The sequence below is a fragment of the Mugil cephalus genome, chromosome 18 (assembly GCF_022458985.1).
Source record: "Mugil cephalus isolate CIBA_MC_2020 chromosome 18, CIBA_Mcephalus_1.1, whole genome shotgun sequence".
Lineage (NCBI taxonomy): Eukaryota > Metazoa > Chordata > Actinopteri > Mugiliformes > Mugilidae > Mugil > Mugil cephalus.
In genome coordinates, this window is record NC_061787.1 from 5,158,675 (window position 1) to 5,175,330 (window position 16,656).

General features: G+C 44.0%; 1 protein-coding gene across 1 annotated transcript in view; it reads left to right on the forward strand.

The window, feature by feature from the left end:
- The window catches only part of jph1a (junctophilin 1a), a 32,272-nt gene that overhangs the window by 5,403 nt on the left and 10,213 nt on the right, over nt 1-16,656 (forward strand). Inside the window, exon 4 of the mRNA XM_047568250.1 lies at nt 15,967-16,085. Coding sequence (XP_047424206.1) covers nt 15,967-16,085 — 119 coding nt within the window. The remainder of the gene's footprint in view (nt 1-15,966; nt 16,086-16,656) is intronic.

Sequence of the window (16,656 nt, forward strand, 5' to 3'; positions counted from 1 at the left end):
GTCGGATTACCGGGTGGCATGTGGCGCTACATCATGCGCCGTTTGAAGTCTCCAAAACAAGCTCTTCTCTCTCCTCCTAAAATAATAAATAAATATATATATATTTCTGTTCAATGGTGCAGCTTTGTTAGAAACAGCCAGGGTTGCGCGGTTGTAAGCAGCGTTACGTAAGTCTCATTATACAGTGCAGCGCATGGCAAAAGATGCACGCGCATCGATCCAGCTCCAGTCACGTGACCCGCTGTCTCTTGAATGCGGAGCGCACAGAGCGCATCCACGGGGATGGTGGGATGGGATGGAGATGGAGAGAGCGCTGGCTGAGGAGGAGACGCGCAGTAAAATGGATTGAAAGCACAGAGGGATGAGTGTTGATTGAATAAGACTGGAGATGAGCTGAGCAAGAGGTTCCCGAGGAGTGGACAGAAAATGAAAGAAGAAGAGCAGATTAAAAAAAAGGCCATAGAGAGGACACACCCCCGCCCCCTCCCGTCCCCTGTGGGTTACTGTAAAGAAGAGCTACCCCATCAGCCTCCAGGATGGAGCTGATGACCTCACGCTCGTGATCAGCTCGTCGATAGAGAGCGGGGTGGACCTCTGTGTCCCTCATTCACAGTTGTTGTTGGCGCCCTTATCTCTGCTAAATGGCCTCCTGCACACATCTCTCCCAGTGTGTCCGTGTGCGTACACGGGCGTGTGTGGTGTGTGGTGTGTGGTGTGGTTGTATTTGAGGCCTGTGAGCTGAGATAAGTGGCCGAAAAGTTAACCGAGTCATGATGCTTCGCCCATAATTTCTTTTTTTTTTTTTGTTACGGATCAGCAGTTCTCTCTAACTCAGCAGCGTAATAAACAGTAATTGTTGCACATCAGCTCAGTAGCAACACAAAGGCCAGAGTCTATTGAGGCCGGAGGCGAAGCTTTGCAGTGAACGTTAAATAACATTACAGAAAATAAGTCCCCTCCTATAAAACTACAGGTGAAACTCCACAATATTGGTCTTCAACAGGGGGGGGGCCGCAACCCCCATGGGGTCCGTGGAGGTACTGCAGGTTGATTAGACATTTTTTATACATATTTATTTTTTAATTTGCCCCAATAGATTTTAGATTTCTTTAATTTAATCTTTTTAGTAAAGGGATAAATGCCACACTAGTTGAGACCTGTCAATCTAAGCTTCCTGTACACTGTAGGCCCCGCCCCCATCATTGCTGAGCCAATCAAAAGGCCGCAGGTTCCCTGCTATTGGCCGCTCTATTATTGCAAATGTTTGAATAAAAAAAAATGAATATTTGAACCAATGTATTATTTAAATAGCTTAATATTGAATGCAAAATGATAATAATAATGTGTATTTATAAATAGCACTAGGACGAGTTTAATATAGAGGGTCCTGACTTAATCTCTCCGTCAGTTTGGGGGATGTTGAAGACTCTGAAGGCTCTGCAACATTACCAAAGTAGACTGGTTGTTAAGTGCTTTCACTCCTGGTTTATTCTCATCCTTTGAGCCTCCAGTTCAGCTAACAAGTCTAATAGCATTAGGGTCCTGCTCGCTCCAGACTTGGTGACAGACAGTTAATGTTGACCATCAAATAAAGAACAAACTAAATAATGTGACGCTAGTGGAAGTAGTTTTATTCCTATTTAAGGCTAAACTATCAGCATCCACAGTATTATTAGTAATCATCATCGTCTTATTCACATATGACTGCTTTCTCTTTCTTTTCCTTTCTGTTCCTTTTTTTTTTAGTTAGTTATGATCATTTAAAGAGTGGAACACATTAAAAGACAGGGAAACAGGATCAGATTACAAAATAAATTAGAAGATGGATGATTTGCATTGCTCCTGGATGTTCACATGGGTTTTGTAAAGGGAGGCCTCCTTCTCTCATTGAAAATCCATTGCCACTGCCGTAGTTTAAAGTTTGTCAGCTCTAGGGGGCCCCCTGCTGGCCTGGGGGTTTGGGGGGGGCCTAAACATTTGTCTGACTTGTCAAACTTCACGCACCTCTGCTCCCTAAGCGTTCACTCCTTGAGTCATTTCGCAGCCGACGAGTGAAATGACCTTCAGAAGACATAAATAATGCTCGCGGGTTAGCTTAATTAGCCACGCAGGCTCTCAGAAGCTAAGGAACGATATAAAACGGCCCACAGAAAGCCCGTCCGTGCATGGGGTGAGCACAGTTTGATTGCTTTGTTTGTTCTAGTGAAAGGTTAACCAACACTTTATGTGCTTCTGCCAGTAAAGGAGCTTTGCCACATGTATTGTTACAAGATTTATTGGTGAGATTAGATAAGATAGAAAGTTGTGCCGGAGTGCAGCGGAGGACAACAGGAAATTGAATGTGAAAAGTCTAAAAAAATAAAGGAAAAAGTATTTGATTAGAGTTGTAGAGGAAGACAATTCTGATAATAATTATAGGAATGATATATTTACTTCACTGCTGCTCAGCAGCTTAATTTATTTAACCATTAGGCCACACAGACAGAGCAGAGACTCTAGTTTCACATTTTACGAATCCCTTTGCTCAAGTAGAACATAGCTACTGAACATATTAGCAGAAGAACCTTAACCGCACATTTGCACATACACATATATATATATATATAAATATATATTTACTCTCGTCTCTCACACACTTCTATCTATATACGTTGACTTAATCGGGACTCGACTATCTCTGCACGCATACACTTACACACAGGGGGGCTGCTACACAAACACGGACGGGCCAGAGCGCATGCAGTGTGTGCTCCTCTGCTAGTGTGTCAGCAGTGAGTGCTGCCTAAATAAGGCAAGGCATCAGTTGGCTTATCAGCACCAGCCAGGAATATATACCCGTCCCAACACTGATATAGCTGCCCGCCATCTCACTCACACTATCATCTCTCCCAAATGTGTGTGTGCGTGTGTGTGTGTGCGTCCATACGTCGCAAACCGGTGGGTGGATGGAGGGTTTGGGGTGGGGGTGGGCGTACAGATTTGAAGGGAAAGGGAGAAGTCGACTATCGTTTGGCAGTCGAACAGAGGAAGCGTGTGCGATATGTGTGCGGTGCGTTTGTTTCCAGGGGTGTTTGCTTATCACCTGCCGCGGGGGTGACCTCAGCCACTCACCACCTGCCCTTTTTGGAGAGAGTTATAGATCAGGCCGTGTTTCAACATGTGAACAAAATAATCCCGGCACCACCCCCTGCACATCATGTAAGATCCCATCTCGGCTCTCGAACCAGCTCCGTCTCGTCTTCTGGAGTTTTTCTACAAAGCGGCGCCACTCACCTTTTTTTTTTCGACTCTTCGTGAGGTGACAACTTGTACAGTAGCTGAGATTTACAGTAACTTTACCTGTGGGAGCCGCTGCCAGCCGCCTGAATCACGAGTTGAGAGTAAAGCGACACATATCACTCAGTATAATTATCCTCTCCCGGTCTCATATTTATGGCGGGACGTGAAATCTTCCGCTGACAGAATCAAATCCCCGAGCGTACATATATAAAACAAACTGTCCACGTGCGCCATATCGCTAACATTAATGCCTAAAAGTCGCCACCGGGCCAGTACATATGAAAGGGCTATAAATAATGTCGCTGATGCAATGGGACGATGTATCACGAGTTAGTTGAGCAGTTTTCAAATTTCACCGCGTAATGCAATCTTATTCAAGTGATTCACCGCGTTAGCATTATATGAAGTCATACCTGTCAGTCTGGAAGACGTCGACGGATGAAACCGGGGAAGCTGTCAAAGGATAATTCTTTTATTTTTAACCCTGGGGGCAAATGTTCACGTCTTATAAGGTCTTAGTGATTTATAGGGATGAAAAAAAAATGTTTGGAATCTGCCCGATATTGAACCAGAAAGGGAATAAACACACAACTGTGAAATCAAACAGGCTTTTTGTTAATGATGCGGGGAACGATGCTGAAATATCGATACTTCCGATACCAGGTCTTTATGTGCTAATATCGATTCTCAAATCAAAATATCGATACTTTCCGATACTTCAGTCATTGGAGGTGATGTAGGAAAACAGTGGAAACTAACTAAACTATTGAGTTGTGACAACACAACAAATCTTATAATAGACGAACAATTTTATTTATTTTACTTTTTATTGTTTGCAACAGCATTTTCACATATTTTGTTTGATTGTGTCTCTGGTTTTTCTAATGGTGCATTAGCTCGGCTACATAGTAAACGAGGCCACTACCTCAATACACTTCAGAGTTTAAATAAATAAATAAATAAAGTTATCTTGTATTCTTTATGAAGCTATTCTTTGAGATACACTAATTTCTTGAAGGTTTACCAGACACAATAGGGTGTATTTGCACAAAGTATCGATATCAGCCTGAATTTTAGCCAGTATCGGCTCGGATTAATTAATTTAATTAACTGATACTTGGTCCTACTCCTGACTTGCCTCCACTGGTGCCCGGTCAACAGTAACTTTAGCTAATAGCATTAGCTCCACTTTATCTGCAGCAGCCAAAGGACTTTATTGTAGGTAAAGTGTAGATTTCTTGGTCTAGAAGTAGAAGGAGTTGTATAAAGAGAGTTAGTCCGTCCAGTCAGTCGTTGTTAAGTGTGGCCACTGCTTAAAAATACACAGACACAAATCAGTATTCTTTTAATCTCTTAAACTCTTAATATTTGACAGGCTCCAACTCTGTAACTTTCCTTGTATAACTCCCTGTCAAACTCCCACTCTGATTTGGTTTTCAATTCACCACAGAGTTTGTCATGCGGCTGGCTGGCTTCCCAAAGTTAAGAATACACATGACCACTAGGCATGAAGATGCCCATAACTGTACATCCCTGACTAAACCGTATTCCTGTTACAACGTGTCACACAAAAACAGGAAAAGGCTCCTTTCGTTGACAGTGTCCAACAATTTCCAAATATTTTTTTTCTTTGTTAATCATTTAGACCATAGACTGTATAAATATGGACGGCAGAACCGCTCCTCAAAAGTGAAGCCAGAGAAGTAGAGCTCCCCCTGGTGACTGGCTGCTGTATAGCATAAGCTCCACCTCCTCCATGTTAGTGGGCGGGACTTGGGCCAAACTAAAATACTAAAATACACATCCCCGGGGACCCTGAGAGTTAAAATATACATATACAATATATAGATGTTACAGTCCCTTGTGCCAAGATCTGAAAAACTGACCAGCAGGTTAGCAGTCAGCTACCAGCTAGCAACCAACAACAAGACACCAGCTAACTAGCCTAGCCAACAGTAGTGATGGGATATGCAACTACATTTCAACCCTCTGCAAAACATGAGGCAAAACACAGTCCAACTGGAAAAAAAAAAAAAAAGGCCGACCAGCAGGCTAGCCGTTAGCTACCACTAGCAACCAACAAGGAGACGCCAGCTAACTAGCCTAGCCAACAGCGGTAGGCAGTATGCGGCACATCATTGGGGTTTTGAAGTGGGCACCTCCCTTCACCGATGTTACTTTGCAAATTACATTAGGAGCACATTTTAGATTGTATTTTGTGTATAGTGTTTGTGTGTTTTTGTGCAGTGTTTTGTCGTGTGTCGTAGCGTCGGAGGCATCTATGTACGTCCTCTTGGTCTGCGTCGGATGTCACTTTGTATTTTTATTTTGCGGATGGAAATTAGCTTTTGGCTAAATCTGATGCACACTATTATCTATTAATGTCTTTGGCAATGGTTAATGTATGTGCACATTGTCCATAAACCTGATATAAAAATAAATAAATAAATAAAAATGGCGCCACCCGTATCCATGGGAAACTAGCATCAGTTTGGCCAATGAGAGGAAGTGGGGACACGTAGTCCATATTTATGTACAGTCTATGATTTAGACCCAGAAGGATGAGAGATCATCCTTTAAAGTAGGTACATAAGAAAAGGCTAAATCTGTGTTTACTAATGAGCATATATCTTGATATTCATAAATTGAAAATAACATAAAAAAGCAAAAAAGTGTAAAAATGAAGTCTCTCCGTGAAGAGCGCTGAAAAAATAACTCTGCTAATGTCACCAGGGTTGTGTTGAACCGGACTTCAGGTGTAGAGATTGAAAGTTGTGGATGATCTGAAGTTTAAAAAGGCTTTTTTCAGAGAGAGAGAGAGAGAGTTGAAAGCTATTTTTCTGCCTTCTTAATATTTCCCTCCCCGGTGGGAGACAGTGGGAAGGCGAGAAAAGAAAAATTTTGGCAGAAATCGATCCGCAGCCTCCAGGAACAGCAGGTTGTTCCATTTTCCCGGCACCGCGAAGACACATTTCAGCAAGAGGAGGACGTTACCTATTTGTAAGTGAATACAGGGACATATATATATATTTATATATACGTATAGGCTAAACCTTTGCTCTGGTGCAGGGCAGAGGTTCTGTGTGTAAATGTGACTGGATGACTCTCTGAGAATGGCACATATTTCTGCAGCTTCTTTACTGGGATGAGTCAGCCAGAAGGAGGGAGTCATGTGGAGCCCGTCGCTGTTGTAAAGAGGTTAATTCATGTAGTGGTGTTACAATCATTAAACATTTAAAAGTACAGCAGATTCTTTTTTTTATCCACCGCTCTCTTACATCTGCAGCCTCCGTGTGACTTCATTTCTGATGAATTTGTTTCGTTATCTTAAAACCAAGTGGATCTTTCTTTTGTTGCTTCCTCTTCTTCTTCTTGTCACGTATATAATCACAGTTAATGAGAGCCAGTGGAGTGGGATCGTATGAGACACACTCGTGCAGAAATAAACAGTGTTTCTGCTCGGTGAGCATCTCCAGGGATTTCTGCGTGTGCGATCGAGCCTCCTGAGAATTCCCCCCGTGACAAGACATGGTGTTATGTAAAAAAAAAAATACCAACAGAGGCTCGATACTCGAACACGTGTTGAACCAGAGAGGATCAATGGAGCCGGAACACTGCAGGTGAGGTGAATCCAGATTTTTTTTGTTTTGTTTTGTTTTTCTGGAGGAGATCTTGATAACTTTTTGATACATTGTGGGTTCTGTGCACGGATTTGTGTGTCAGTGTTGTCACCTTTTTGGACTAAACCTCGTCAAAATAGCATCCACAGAATAAAGACTGTGGCAGTGCCTAGAAATAGATGTGCACCAGAGAGGCAAAGCAAAGCTAACAGGTAGAGAACAATTGGGTGGGCGGGGCTCCACGTCCAGGCTGTTTTAGCTCCGCCCCATTTGTTTGAAGTCCATCTAAGAGAATTACGGGATATTACAAGATTCGCAAAACGCCTTTCAATGTAAACAAACAATTGTACTTTATCGAAATTTAAGAAATATCGCATTTTGTTTGCAAAAAAACTAATGGAAACACAGCTATTGACAGACTAAGGACACCAGCAAATGGCCACATTTGAGCTGGAACAAGCGAATGTTTGTCATTTTATTTGATTAAAGATCAGCTGATCAGCTAATTGATTTTCATCGACTGACCAGTTCGTTTGGAAGTGACAGATTTATACTGAAACTTAATAAAACAAACATCACGTGTCTAAAAATCCAGTGATGCATCCAGTAAATCAGGAAGCTACGTAGCTACAAAATCTCTGCATAAAGAATGATGGCAACACTGGATGTAGCCATATAATAGCTAGCATGCATTTTTCTTTCGGACACAGTCATTTCCCCTTTGAGTTTCCCACTTTCCCAGCCCTTATTTATTTTTCATGCGGGTACCTGCCACCAGAACCATGTGTCTCCAGCCGCTGGAAGCCGACGTGCGCCACTAAATCTGTCCGGGCCACTCTCCGATTGGCTTGCTAGGCTGCTTTCACTCCAGATGTTCGCGGATTGGATTATGGAATTATCACTTCTGTTGTTGAGAATTGCTTTTTCCTGATCTCCTCTTGACGTGATGCGGGGGGTCATCGCGGGGAGGTGACGGAGCAGAGCATGGGCCGAGTTTGCGGTGCGTTATGAAGATATTCATTCAGGCGTTTTATTTTCATTTTTGCACGAGTCTTCTAGTGGAAAACCTCCAAATTTCATGGTGTTTTTCCAGCTGTGGGCAGATGTAACGTAATATTTTTTCTCCTTCTGGCTTCGCACTGAAGGGAAAATTGATGGTCGAGGTGTGTTTGTGTGTGTTTGTGTGTGTTTGTGCAGAAGACAGTGGGGCGAACGGTGACAGGAGATCGGAGGAGAGACCGCAGGCCATAATTAAAAAGTATTCCTTAAGCTCAAGTGGTTGCCAGGCAATGTGACCTTTACTCGCGCAGGTTCAGCTCCGGATGTTGAGCCTCGTAGTTAAATGAGACGCACCGTGGAGTGGCCGCTCGCGGGCGTGTGTTCCTCTGCGTCCGTGTTTATCTTCTTCAGCCGCGGCTTTTGTTGAAGCGCACGCACTGTAGTAGTAATTGGATTTGAAAAATCAGTTCCCCTGCGTCTGTGCATGTATGTATGTATGTATGTATGTGCGTGCACACCACGTACAGTACAGGAGGCCGCGATGCTCCTTTGGTCCATTTGCAAATTCATTAATACAGACCAGATGCCTGGTTGGACAGCTCGCTCAGAGTGTCTCTGGCGGTTGCCATGGTTACTGCCTCGCCGTCGTCATCGTCGTCGTGTGGATTTTCTTTATAAAGTATCCGAGTGAAGAGGCACCACTGTGTGTGTGTGTGTGTGTTCATCCTTCAAGGCTTGTGTCTGTTTCCAGTCGGTTTAAAGGTTTTTACCGTCGACGTGTAGACTCCGTCCGTCATCAAGACACTTTGATGATGCTTTAACGTAATAACGCAAGAGCAGTTTGTGTTTTTTTTTCTTCTTTTACGCCGCTTCCCCTGGTTCCCCCGTGGGACTCATGTTGAGCGACTCCATAACTTTCCCGTTAAGTTCTTGTGCAGATGTGATGTGTGTGTGTGTGAATAGGTGACAGTTAAAACCCATGTGCATGAGAGGCGGTTAATTTTATCTGTCTGAAATGCATTTGCATGTGTGCAAAGTGTTTGTGCAGTTGCATGACACCGTGTCTTGATTTTCATTGCCCCATGTGTGATACATACTTCATTACAGTACAAAAACATATAAATACATTGTACATCTACGCACTGTAGACACACATTTATACGTGCACATGTATAAATGTCTTTGTGCTGGTTCCACCTGTGGCTTTATTTTAGGTTGTTAATCCACATATATCGTCTTCTCAGTAATATAAGTGTCAGTGAATGTCTTCAAACGTGGCCCTAAAGTTCATTTGGAGTCATTTTGGTGGTCAGAGGTCAGAGGTCAGAGGTCGCATTGACTTCTCAAAATAGGAACGCAGGAAATTTCTTACACATTAGATCCACTTGATTTTTCTTTTTTGTTTTTTGTCGTGACTCAAGATTTCATGCGCTAATTATGACGACCGTCCTGGTATCACAATGTCCTACTTCACAGTCTTCACTGTTTATATTTTTTGATTGAGAGGGAAGTAAAATTTATTTTACTGCACAGATTTAATAAATACTGAGAGGAAATGGTTTTAACCCGACTTTATTCCCTGCAAAAACAGCATTACTTGAAAAAGAAGCAAAATATTCTTGTATTCAATCAAATCACCTTGTATTAAGATATAAAAATATGTGCCAATGGGTTTTGCTCGACAAAAATTCTTAAAATAAGCACAAAGTTCTTGTCTCTGAACAATATATAGATGTATTTCTTTGATTTTTTTACTTAAAATTCCTTTTTTTTGCGCTGTTACCGCTCTCTTTTTGTTTGTTTAATGATGCTGTACCACAATTTCAGAACAAACTAATGATGAAAACCGCGCTCATTTATGTGGAGTAATTTAGATTTATGTGTTTTGATATTAATCCTTTTAAACGAGGCCCACGTCGACTGTGTTCGCAGACACTTTACCTTTAATTGCTGCTGTTTCCTCAATTGTTTTGAGCCAAAAGCGACTAAAATCAAACACTAGCTTTGCACAAACCTACGTCTGTGTTGTTCTGCCGTGAATATTTTAGCCACCGTGGTCCCCCCCTCCTCCCTCCTCCTCCCTCCTCCTCCCCCCGCTCTGTGTCATTAGCTCTATCAGCTGTGGCCATGTTTCACTAGCAGTGTTGACACAGAGAGCACAGAGCTGAGGTCTGAATCCCCGCCGCTGCCCTTCACCAAAACCAGAGGGATCATCTCAGTGAGGGATTCGGTGTCATTCCAACACACACCCTTGTAGGACTCGCATTAGCGCTCAGAGCGAAGCAGACCTTCAGCGTAAAACATACCTCTAGGCGTGGACCACGAAGACATGCATGCATTTATTTTAATTTTTTTGTTTTATGAGTCACTTCATGTGCATGTTTGTTGTACACGACGTTTGCAGAGCTCCTGAGTTTATAGAGCACCAGTGGGAGATTAGGCCTGTTTGTAATCCACGGCCAAAAATGTCCACAGAGTTTGGGGATTTTTTTTTTTTTTTTTTTTTTTTACCGTGTTTAATCAAAACTGATTCTGCTCATTCTTCTTCCCAGAAAATCAAGTCTGTGTTTGGGATTTCAGTACTATCTGCCGGTTCAGCCTCCGTATGAGCGGCGAACACGGCGACCGGACGCAGTGGGTTATATACCTGGAGAGAAAATGAAATTATGATGATACAGACCATAAAATGTTCAGATATTTACAACTCGACGACTTGTTTTATGGTTACTGCTTCGCTCAAAGGAGTGTACTTTGAGAAAAATATGCTGATTTGCTTCTTTCTTCTACGTTTGCAGGGGAGATTGATTACACTCTCCTGTTTGTGCCCCGGCTAGAGGAGCTAGAGCCAACAGATTAGCATAGCATAGCAAAAAAAAAGGAAGAAAGAAAGAAAGCAGGGGAAAACAGTTTAGTTAGCTGTTTCTGTAACTTTTTTGTTGAAGTTAAATAGCTGAAATTTTGGATGTTCTTGGTGGAGGTTTATTTTTAGCCATAGGACACAGCAACACTAGCTACTTTTAAACTAGCAGGTAGCTTCATATTTAGCATCGTAGCAGGAGATGAAGTGATCCCTAAAAAATGTTCTTCATTTAAATCAGCTTCATTTTCCCATCAATATATGAACAAACAAGGGTTTTCGGTGGTGCCACAGTCATGTCGGGTCAATACCGGGAACTTTGGTATCGATCCGATACCAAGTAAATATCGATACCGGTACCGATACTTTTTCTTGAAATGTCAATATCATTGAATAACTTCTTAATTTTGCCTTTAGGTGGTTGATTATGATTATGATTCAAGATTCGAGTCTTTATCGTCATTATGAGAACATGACGAAATTTTGCAGAGACCTCGGATTAAAGGCGCAACATAAAACATTTAAATAACACTTGAAGAATAGAAAAAAACACCTCAAAGTAACAAAAAAAAGTAAAAATACGTACAAGAAAATGTAAACATTGTCACAGTGAACATAAAGTGCATAAAATGTGGTAAAAGTGATAAAATACAGATAATATTTAGGCAAATAAACTGTTTTTTCTTGACTAATTGCAGTATAAAACAATTTATATAATTCCCCTACTACACGCAACTGTTTCAGAAACAAAAGTCATTAGTGCAAAATAAGAAAACAATGTAATAACAATATAAATATGTCAACAACACAACAACAGTGAGAGAATAACTCTGTCCATATCCAAGTTTGACTGCAGGTGAGGATGGAGAAGCTCCTGCAGGAATAATTTACTGGACGTATAGAAGAGAAACTGTAACAAAAGTATCGATCTCAGCATGCTAGTATCGATCCGATACTGATACGCCCAGCCCTGATGGTGGGGGGGTGAAAGCAGAGCCACCACACAGACCCTCTGTCTCAGCCGCCTGTGTCATTGTGTTTGTAATGCTGCTGCAGTGTAATTGCGTGCGGCACGTCACAGTTGATGCACATTTCACTCGGTACGATCTAAAGAAACTCATGCAGCACACACGCCTGATCTTTAGCTGCTGCTTCCATTTGCTTCCACTTGCAAGAGGCCAAACAATCCCGAGACGTGAAATGGTTCATCCGTCAGACATGACCGTGCACTAATATTCCCATTAAACAGCTCCCCCCTTCAGCATAACCCCACCTTATCTCCCCATAACAGGCACTCCATCTCCCACTTAAACCGTACTTTGTTGTACCTATTGTCCCCCCCCTCCTCTTCCCTCCCCAGCCCCTGGTAACGTGAGCCCAGACCTCAGCCCGGGGAATAATTCCTGAATAATTTCAGAGTCGGTTTTTAGCTCCTAATGGCGTTAGTCACGCTTGAGTAATCCTGAATTAGCACCAACCAGGAATTCAATAGCGGGCGCGGATATATGCGCGGGGCAAACTAAGTGCTAATTTGTGCAGACTGTCTGCGCGGATTGTTTGGGCAAGAGCTGGGGCAGCCATTTGTGTTAATGCACGATATCCATTCGTGAGCAGATATTTGCCGCGCGGAAGGTAATTTTCTCCGGGTTGCGAGCGAGTGATGGGAGTTTGAGATTGCTGGGCTGATCTTTACAGCAGACAAGGTCAAGACTCATCTTCTTTCTTATTATATACCGTACCAGTCAGCATTCCAGTTACCAAGCTTGGACCCGAGGGGGGGGGGGGGGGAGCGCTTTTAGGTGCGATGGCGAGCAGAAAGATGAGGAAAAGAAAAATGGGAGGGGTGCAAATGGAAAGAGGCAAAGGGGGGGTGGGGGGAGGTGGGGGGGGCTCAGAACTGTGTCAGCATATGTGAGCGAGATTCCTCAAATAGGCCATAGCCCGGGGAGTGATGGACCGAAGCTTCACTCAAGGAAATGTGCCCACACATAACATGAAAAATCACACACACACAACGGGCGCATAACGCTGATACGCACTGTGCTTAGCGGTAGACGAGGTATGACAAACTTTAAAGTGGGATGCACCGTGCCACACGGGAACTGTGGTTTGAAATTTAACCCTACAGTAAAATTAGAGAAGCTGCGATGCATACCTCAGCAGTTCTAAATACTCAAGGGTCTTTAGAGGACCGATCTGTCTCTCACTCTTTTTCTGTCTCGCCCTCCTTCCCTCTCTCTCGTTCCGCCCCGTCTCTCTTTTCCACCTTTTCTTGATATTTACCTTCTTTTTTTTTTTTTTTTTCCTCACCGTCATCCTCGCAGAACGAGCGCCGTCCTCGCGCTCGCTGCCAAACTGACTCGACATTTTTCACACAATTCATTTGTCACAGTAATGAAACGGCCGCGGCTCGTTCCAGGCCTCTATCAATATCATCTCCTAAAAGGAGCCTCGGTCCAAGAGGAGCGGCTTCAAACTGCACCCTGCTAAACTTCATCCGCTGTTACATTTCCCCTGAATGCGTCTATTGTTTTGCAGCACTTGTGCCAGGAGGTTCAAATGCCTTGATTTTTCTTGGACCTCTCCGCGAGCGAGAGCGCCTGCAGCGCCTAAAGCTAGACGTGAACAGGTGTTGCTTTATATTCAGAGGCAGACTGGCTCCAAGCAGGGAGGCTGCAGATTGTCTGACAAGTTATAGAAGCTAAAACTTTTTGCGAAAGGTCACTCGTGAGTTTGCATTTTTGTTGTTTACTCAGATCTTGCCTTGAATATGTGTTTGTCCGGGCACTTCGTGTTGGGGCTTTCTTTCACAATAATCACGTTTTTTTTTTTTTTTTGCCATATCAGAAAGATTTTGTCGTGACTTTCCTCTGCTGAACCTACAGCTCACTCTCTGCACCAGCACCTAAACCGAGGGTTGATTATCACGGCAGCAAAAAAAAAAAGAGCAAACACTGGACATCTTTTCACATGTGCACATGCTAATGAAGCTTCTCAGTAGCAACTTTTTGAAGCGCTAACGTGTCGGCTAACGTGCGCTGCCCCCACATGGGCGACAGCAGGTCCAATAGTCTGTGCACAAAGAAACTCTTGCTTAAATAAAAAGTGTCTATATGTATTGAAAGCACCATTTCATCCCTTCCTTCCACATGCCCATGTTTTCTCACTTTCCGCTTCGCTCTCCTCTCGTCCCGATGCTCCATCACACCTCTTCTCCCATCATTCTCCGCCTGTCACCTCCCACCACCAGACATCCTGTCTGGGAACAGTCTGCATCACTTCCTCTGTCCGCCCGTGACTTCACGCTCGCTCCGCCGTTAAGATCCTTAGGATATGCCATAGGCACGGCGTATGCATTTCGTGACGCATTCATTGCCTCCTTTCACTCGGCAACACATTTCACACATTTCAGAAATAGAAGCCTCGATGTCCGCCTAGCATGTGCGGTAAGCCGGCAGCGTGCGTATCAGCGACGGGGAATGCTTTAATGTCGGTTTATAACTTTCAGGTTACGACCGTTGAGGACACACCGTACCTTCTTTAGGCCCCCACCACTGACATTCCTCCGACTTAGCAACAATCAAGCCATTGTGGGTCATGCCTGTTGAAATTTTCTTAAATCAGATTCTCTTTAAATTTGCAGCTGGTTAGTAGTTTCCAGAAGTGGACGTCGAAATAGTGCGCCCTTTGTGCGGGGATGATGCCGAGACTTATTTCTGGGTCTCGTCGTGGCTCCTCATGCATTTTAATATCTGACTGTCGCGAAAAACAGGACGAGCCCAGAGTCCAAGGACAGACGTGTAGTCTGAAATAGAGACATCTGTCCATTGGGGTCACTCTGACAGAAAGACAGTAGGGAGGAAGGGAGGGGTGGGGTGGGGTGGGGTGGGGGGGGGTGGGGGGGTGATGGCATGCGTCAATAGCCAAATGAAGGCGGATTGGGGAAAAAAAAAAAGCAGGAGCATTGATTGAAACGAGAGAAAGGATGGTCGAAGGAAGAGGAAGATGGATGATTGGGGTTAAGCAGGGCGGCGGGCACAGCTGTCAATACTGTGATACTCACTGCCCATCTGGGTTCTGTCACTCCTTGCTTTGACTGTCACGTATTGTTTGGTGCATTTGCTGTCGTGAGTCACTTATGCATCCACGGGCTGAGGCTTTTTCACATTGTTGTATAATCTCGTCTTTTTCTGAAGGGCCAACATCTCCCCCCACCTCTCCCCCTCCTCCCGTACACAGATGTTGTCTTTAGCCGTGGCTTTCATTATTTGCGCGTCTGCATGTGCACAAGCATGTATAACATCTCTCAGCGGAGTTTTCAAAGGATTTGTCTAGCAGGTCACCCCTGGCCTCTCTCTGTCTCACCACGGTGCACTCCCATAATACCTCTCAGTGCTAATGCTAAGCTCACATTGATCCTAAACCATATTACTCTTCTGCCTTTTGGTTTTTTGAGCGTTGCCGTGGTGCAGAAGACGTCAGTGAAGAGATTCTTTGATGCACGAACAGCTGGCGACTATTCTGGATTCCGGGCGCCGCTCGGCGATGTGGGCATCGTGGGAGGCGTCTCACGCTTTAGTTTTGTCTTGTTTTGTGCTTGTTATGATAAAAAAAAAAATCACAGGAAGGGATTAAAAACGGCTTCTGGAGAAGAGGCCGATAAAGACTGAATAAAATGGATGTAGACGGCTTTGAACATAGTTTTATTAGCAGTCTGAAAGTCCTCGTTGACCCAGGATTTTTTCCACCAACGATACGATACGATACGATACGATACGATACGATACGATACGATGCGATACGATACGAATCTCAGCCTTCATGCATGCGTGTGCACCTTTTGGAGCTGGTGCTCCCCGAGCGGAGCGACAGTGCAGGGCTCCACGCTGGATTAAGCCCTTGCTTGGATGTGGCTGTGCTCCATTTGGAAAATCGGGATTTAGATTTGAGATGGAAGCACGAGGGGGGGTGTTACGTTAACCCCAAGGGGGACAGGCTGAGTGATACGGCTTAAAGATGAGGGAGGGGAGGAAGAGGAACAAGAAAGAGATAACAGAGGTATCGGGCCTGGTGATAGAATCGCAGATCGATAACACGTTTTTACTGACGTATAAGGGAAAAAATGTAAAATGTTTGTCCGTACACATGCATTGCCTTCACTAATAGTTTCCACTTTCTAATGCTGCTTTTCATTTTCCATTGTGTCTCCAGAACGGCCCATGCCAGGACAAAAAGCGAGGCTGCAGACCAGGCCGCCATCTCTGCTGTGCACGACTCTGAAATTGCCAGGGCGGTTGCTAGGGAGCTCTCCCCCAACTTCTACCAACCAGGTAACCTTTAAGAAATATTGCATATTGCAAATCCTGCACCCGGTAGCAAAGAAGTGGTCTGCCTTCGTACTTATCCGTCTGAATGGGAACTGCAGGTGCACCGAAGGGTTGAGGAGGTCAGCTTCTACGGTGAAATACAATATGTTTCAAGTGGCTAAATTTGCTTGAGCATTTGCCTCGCTGTGCATGCGCGCTTAGATTTAGCCCTGGGTTTTCAGACATTTTAGACCCGACTGACACAGAGATGAAGTTGCAGTCGTTGCAGGGTTAACACATGAGTGGTTCACACCTGACCGTGGGACATCTCACCCTGCCGAGCTATTCTAAAATCCCCTCTTCACATGTTTAGCTTCATCTTCAAGATACCAGTTTGTCCATTGAAGCCGTGCTCTGGGTAGGAGCCTGTTTACCGTATGAATAATGGTGTTTGCACAGTTTTAGAGCTGTTTACACGGACTGTGTCCGGGTTTGTAATTAGCTTGTTCTGGGTGCACAGGAGCGAAGGGGCTGGTGTTCCAAGACTGTAATCGAAGACTAGAGTTACTGAGGATGATTTGTAGCACCACAATGG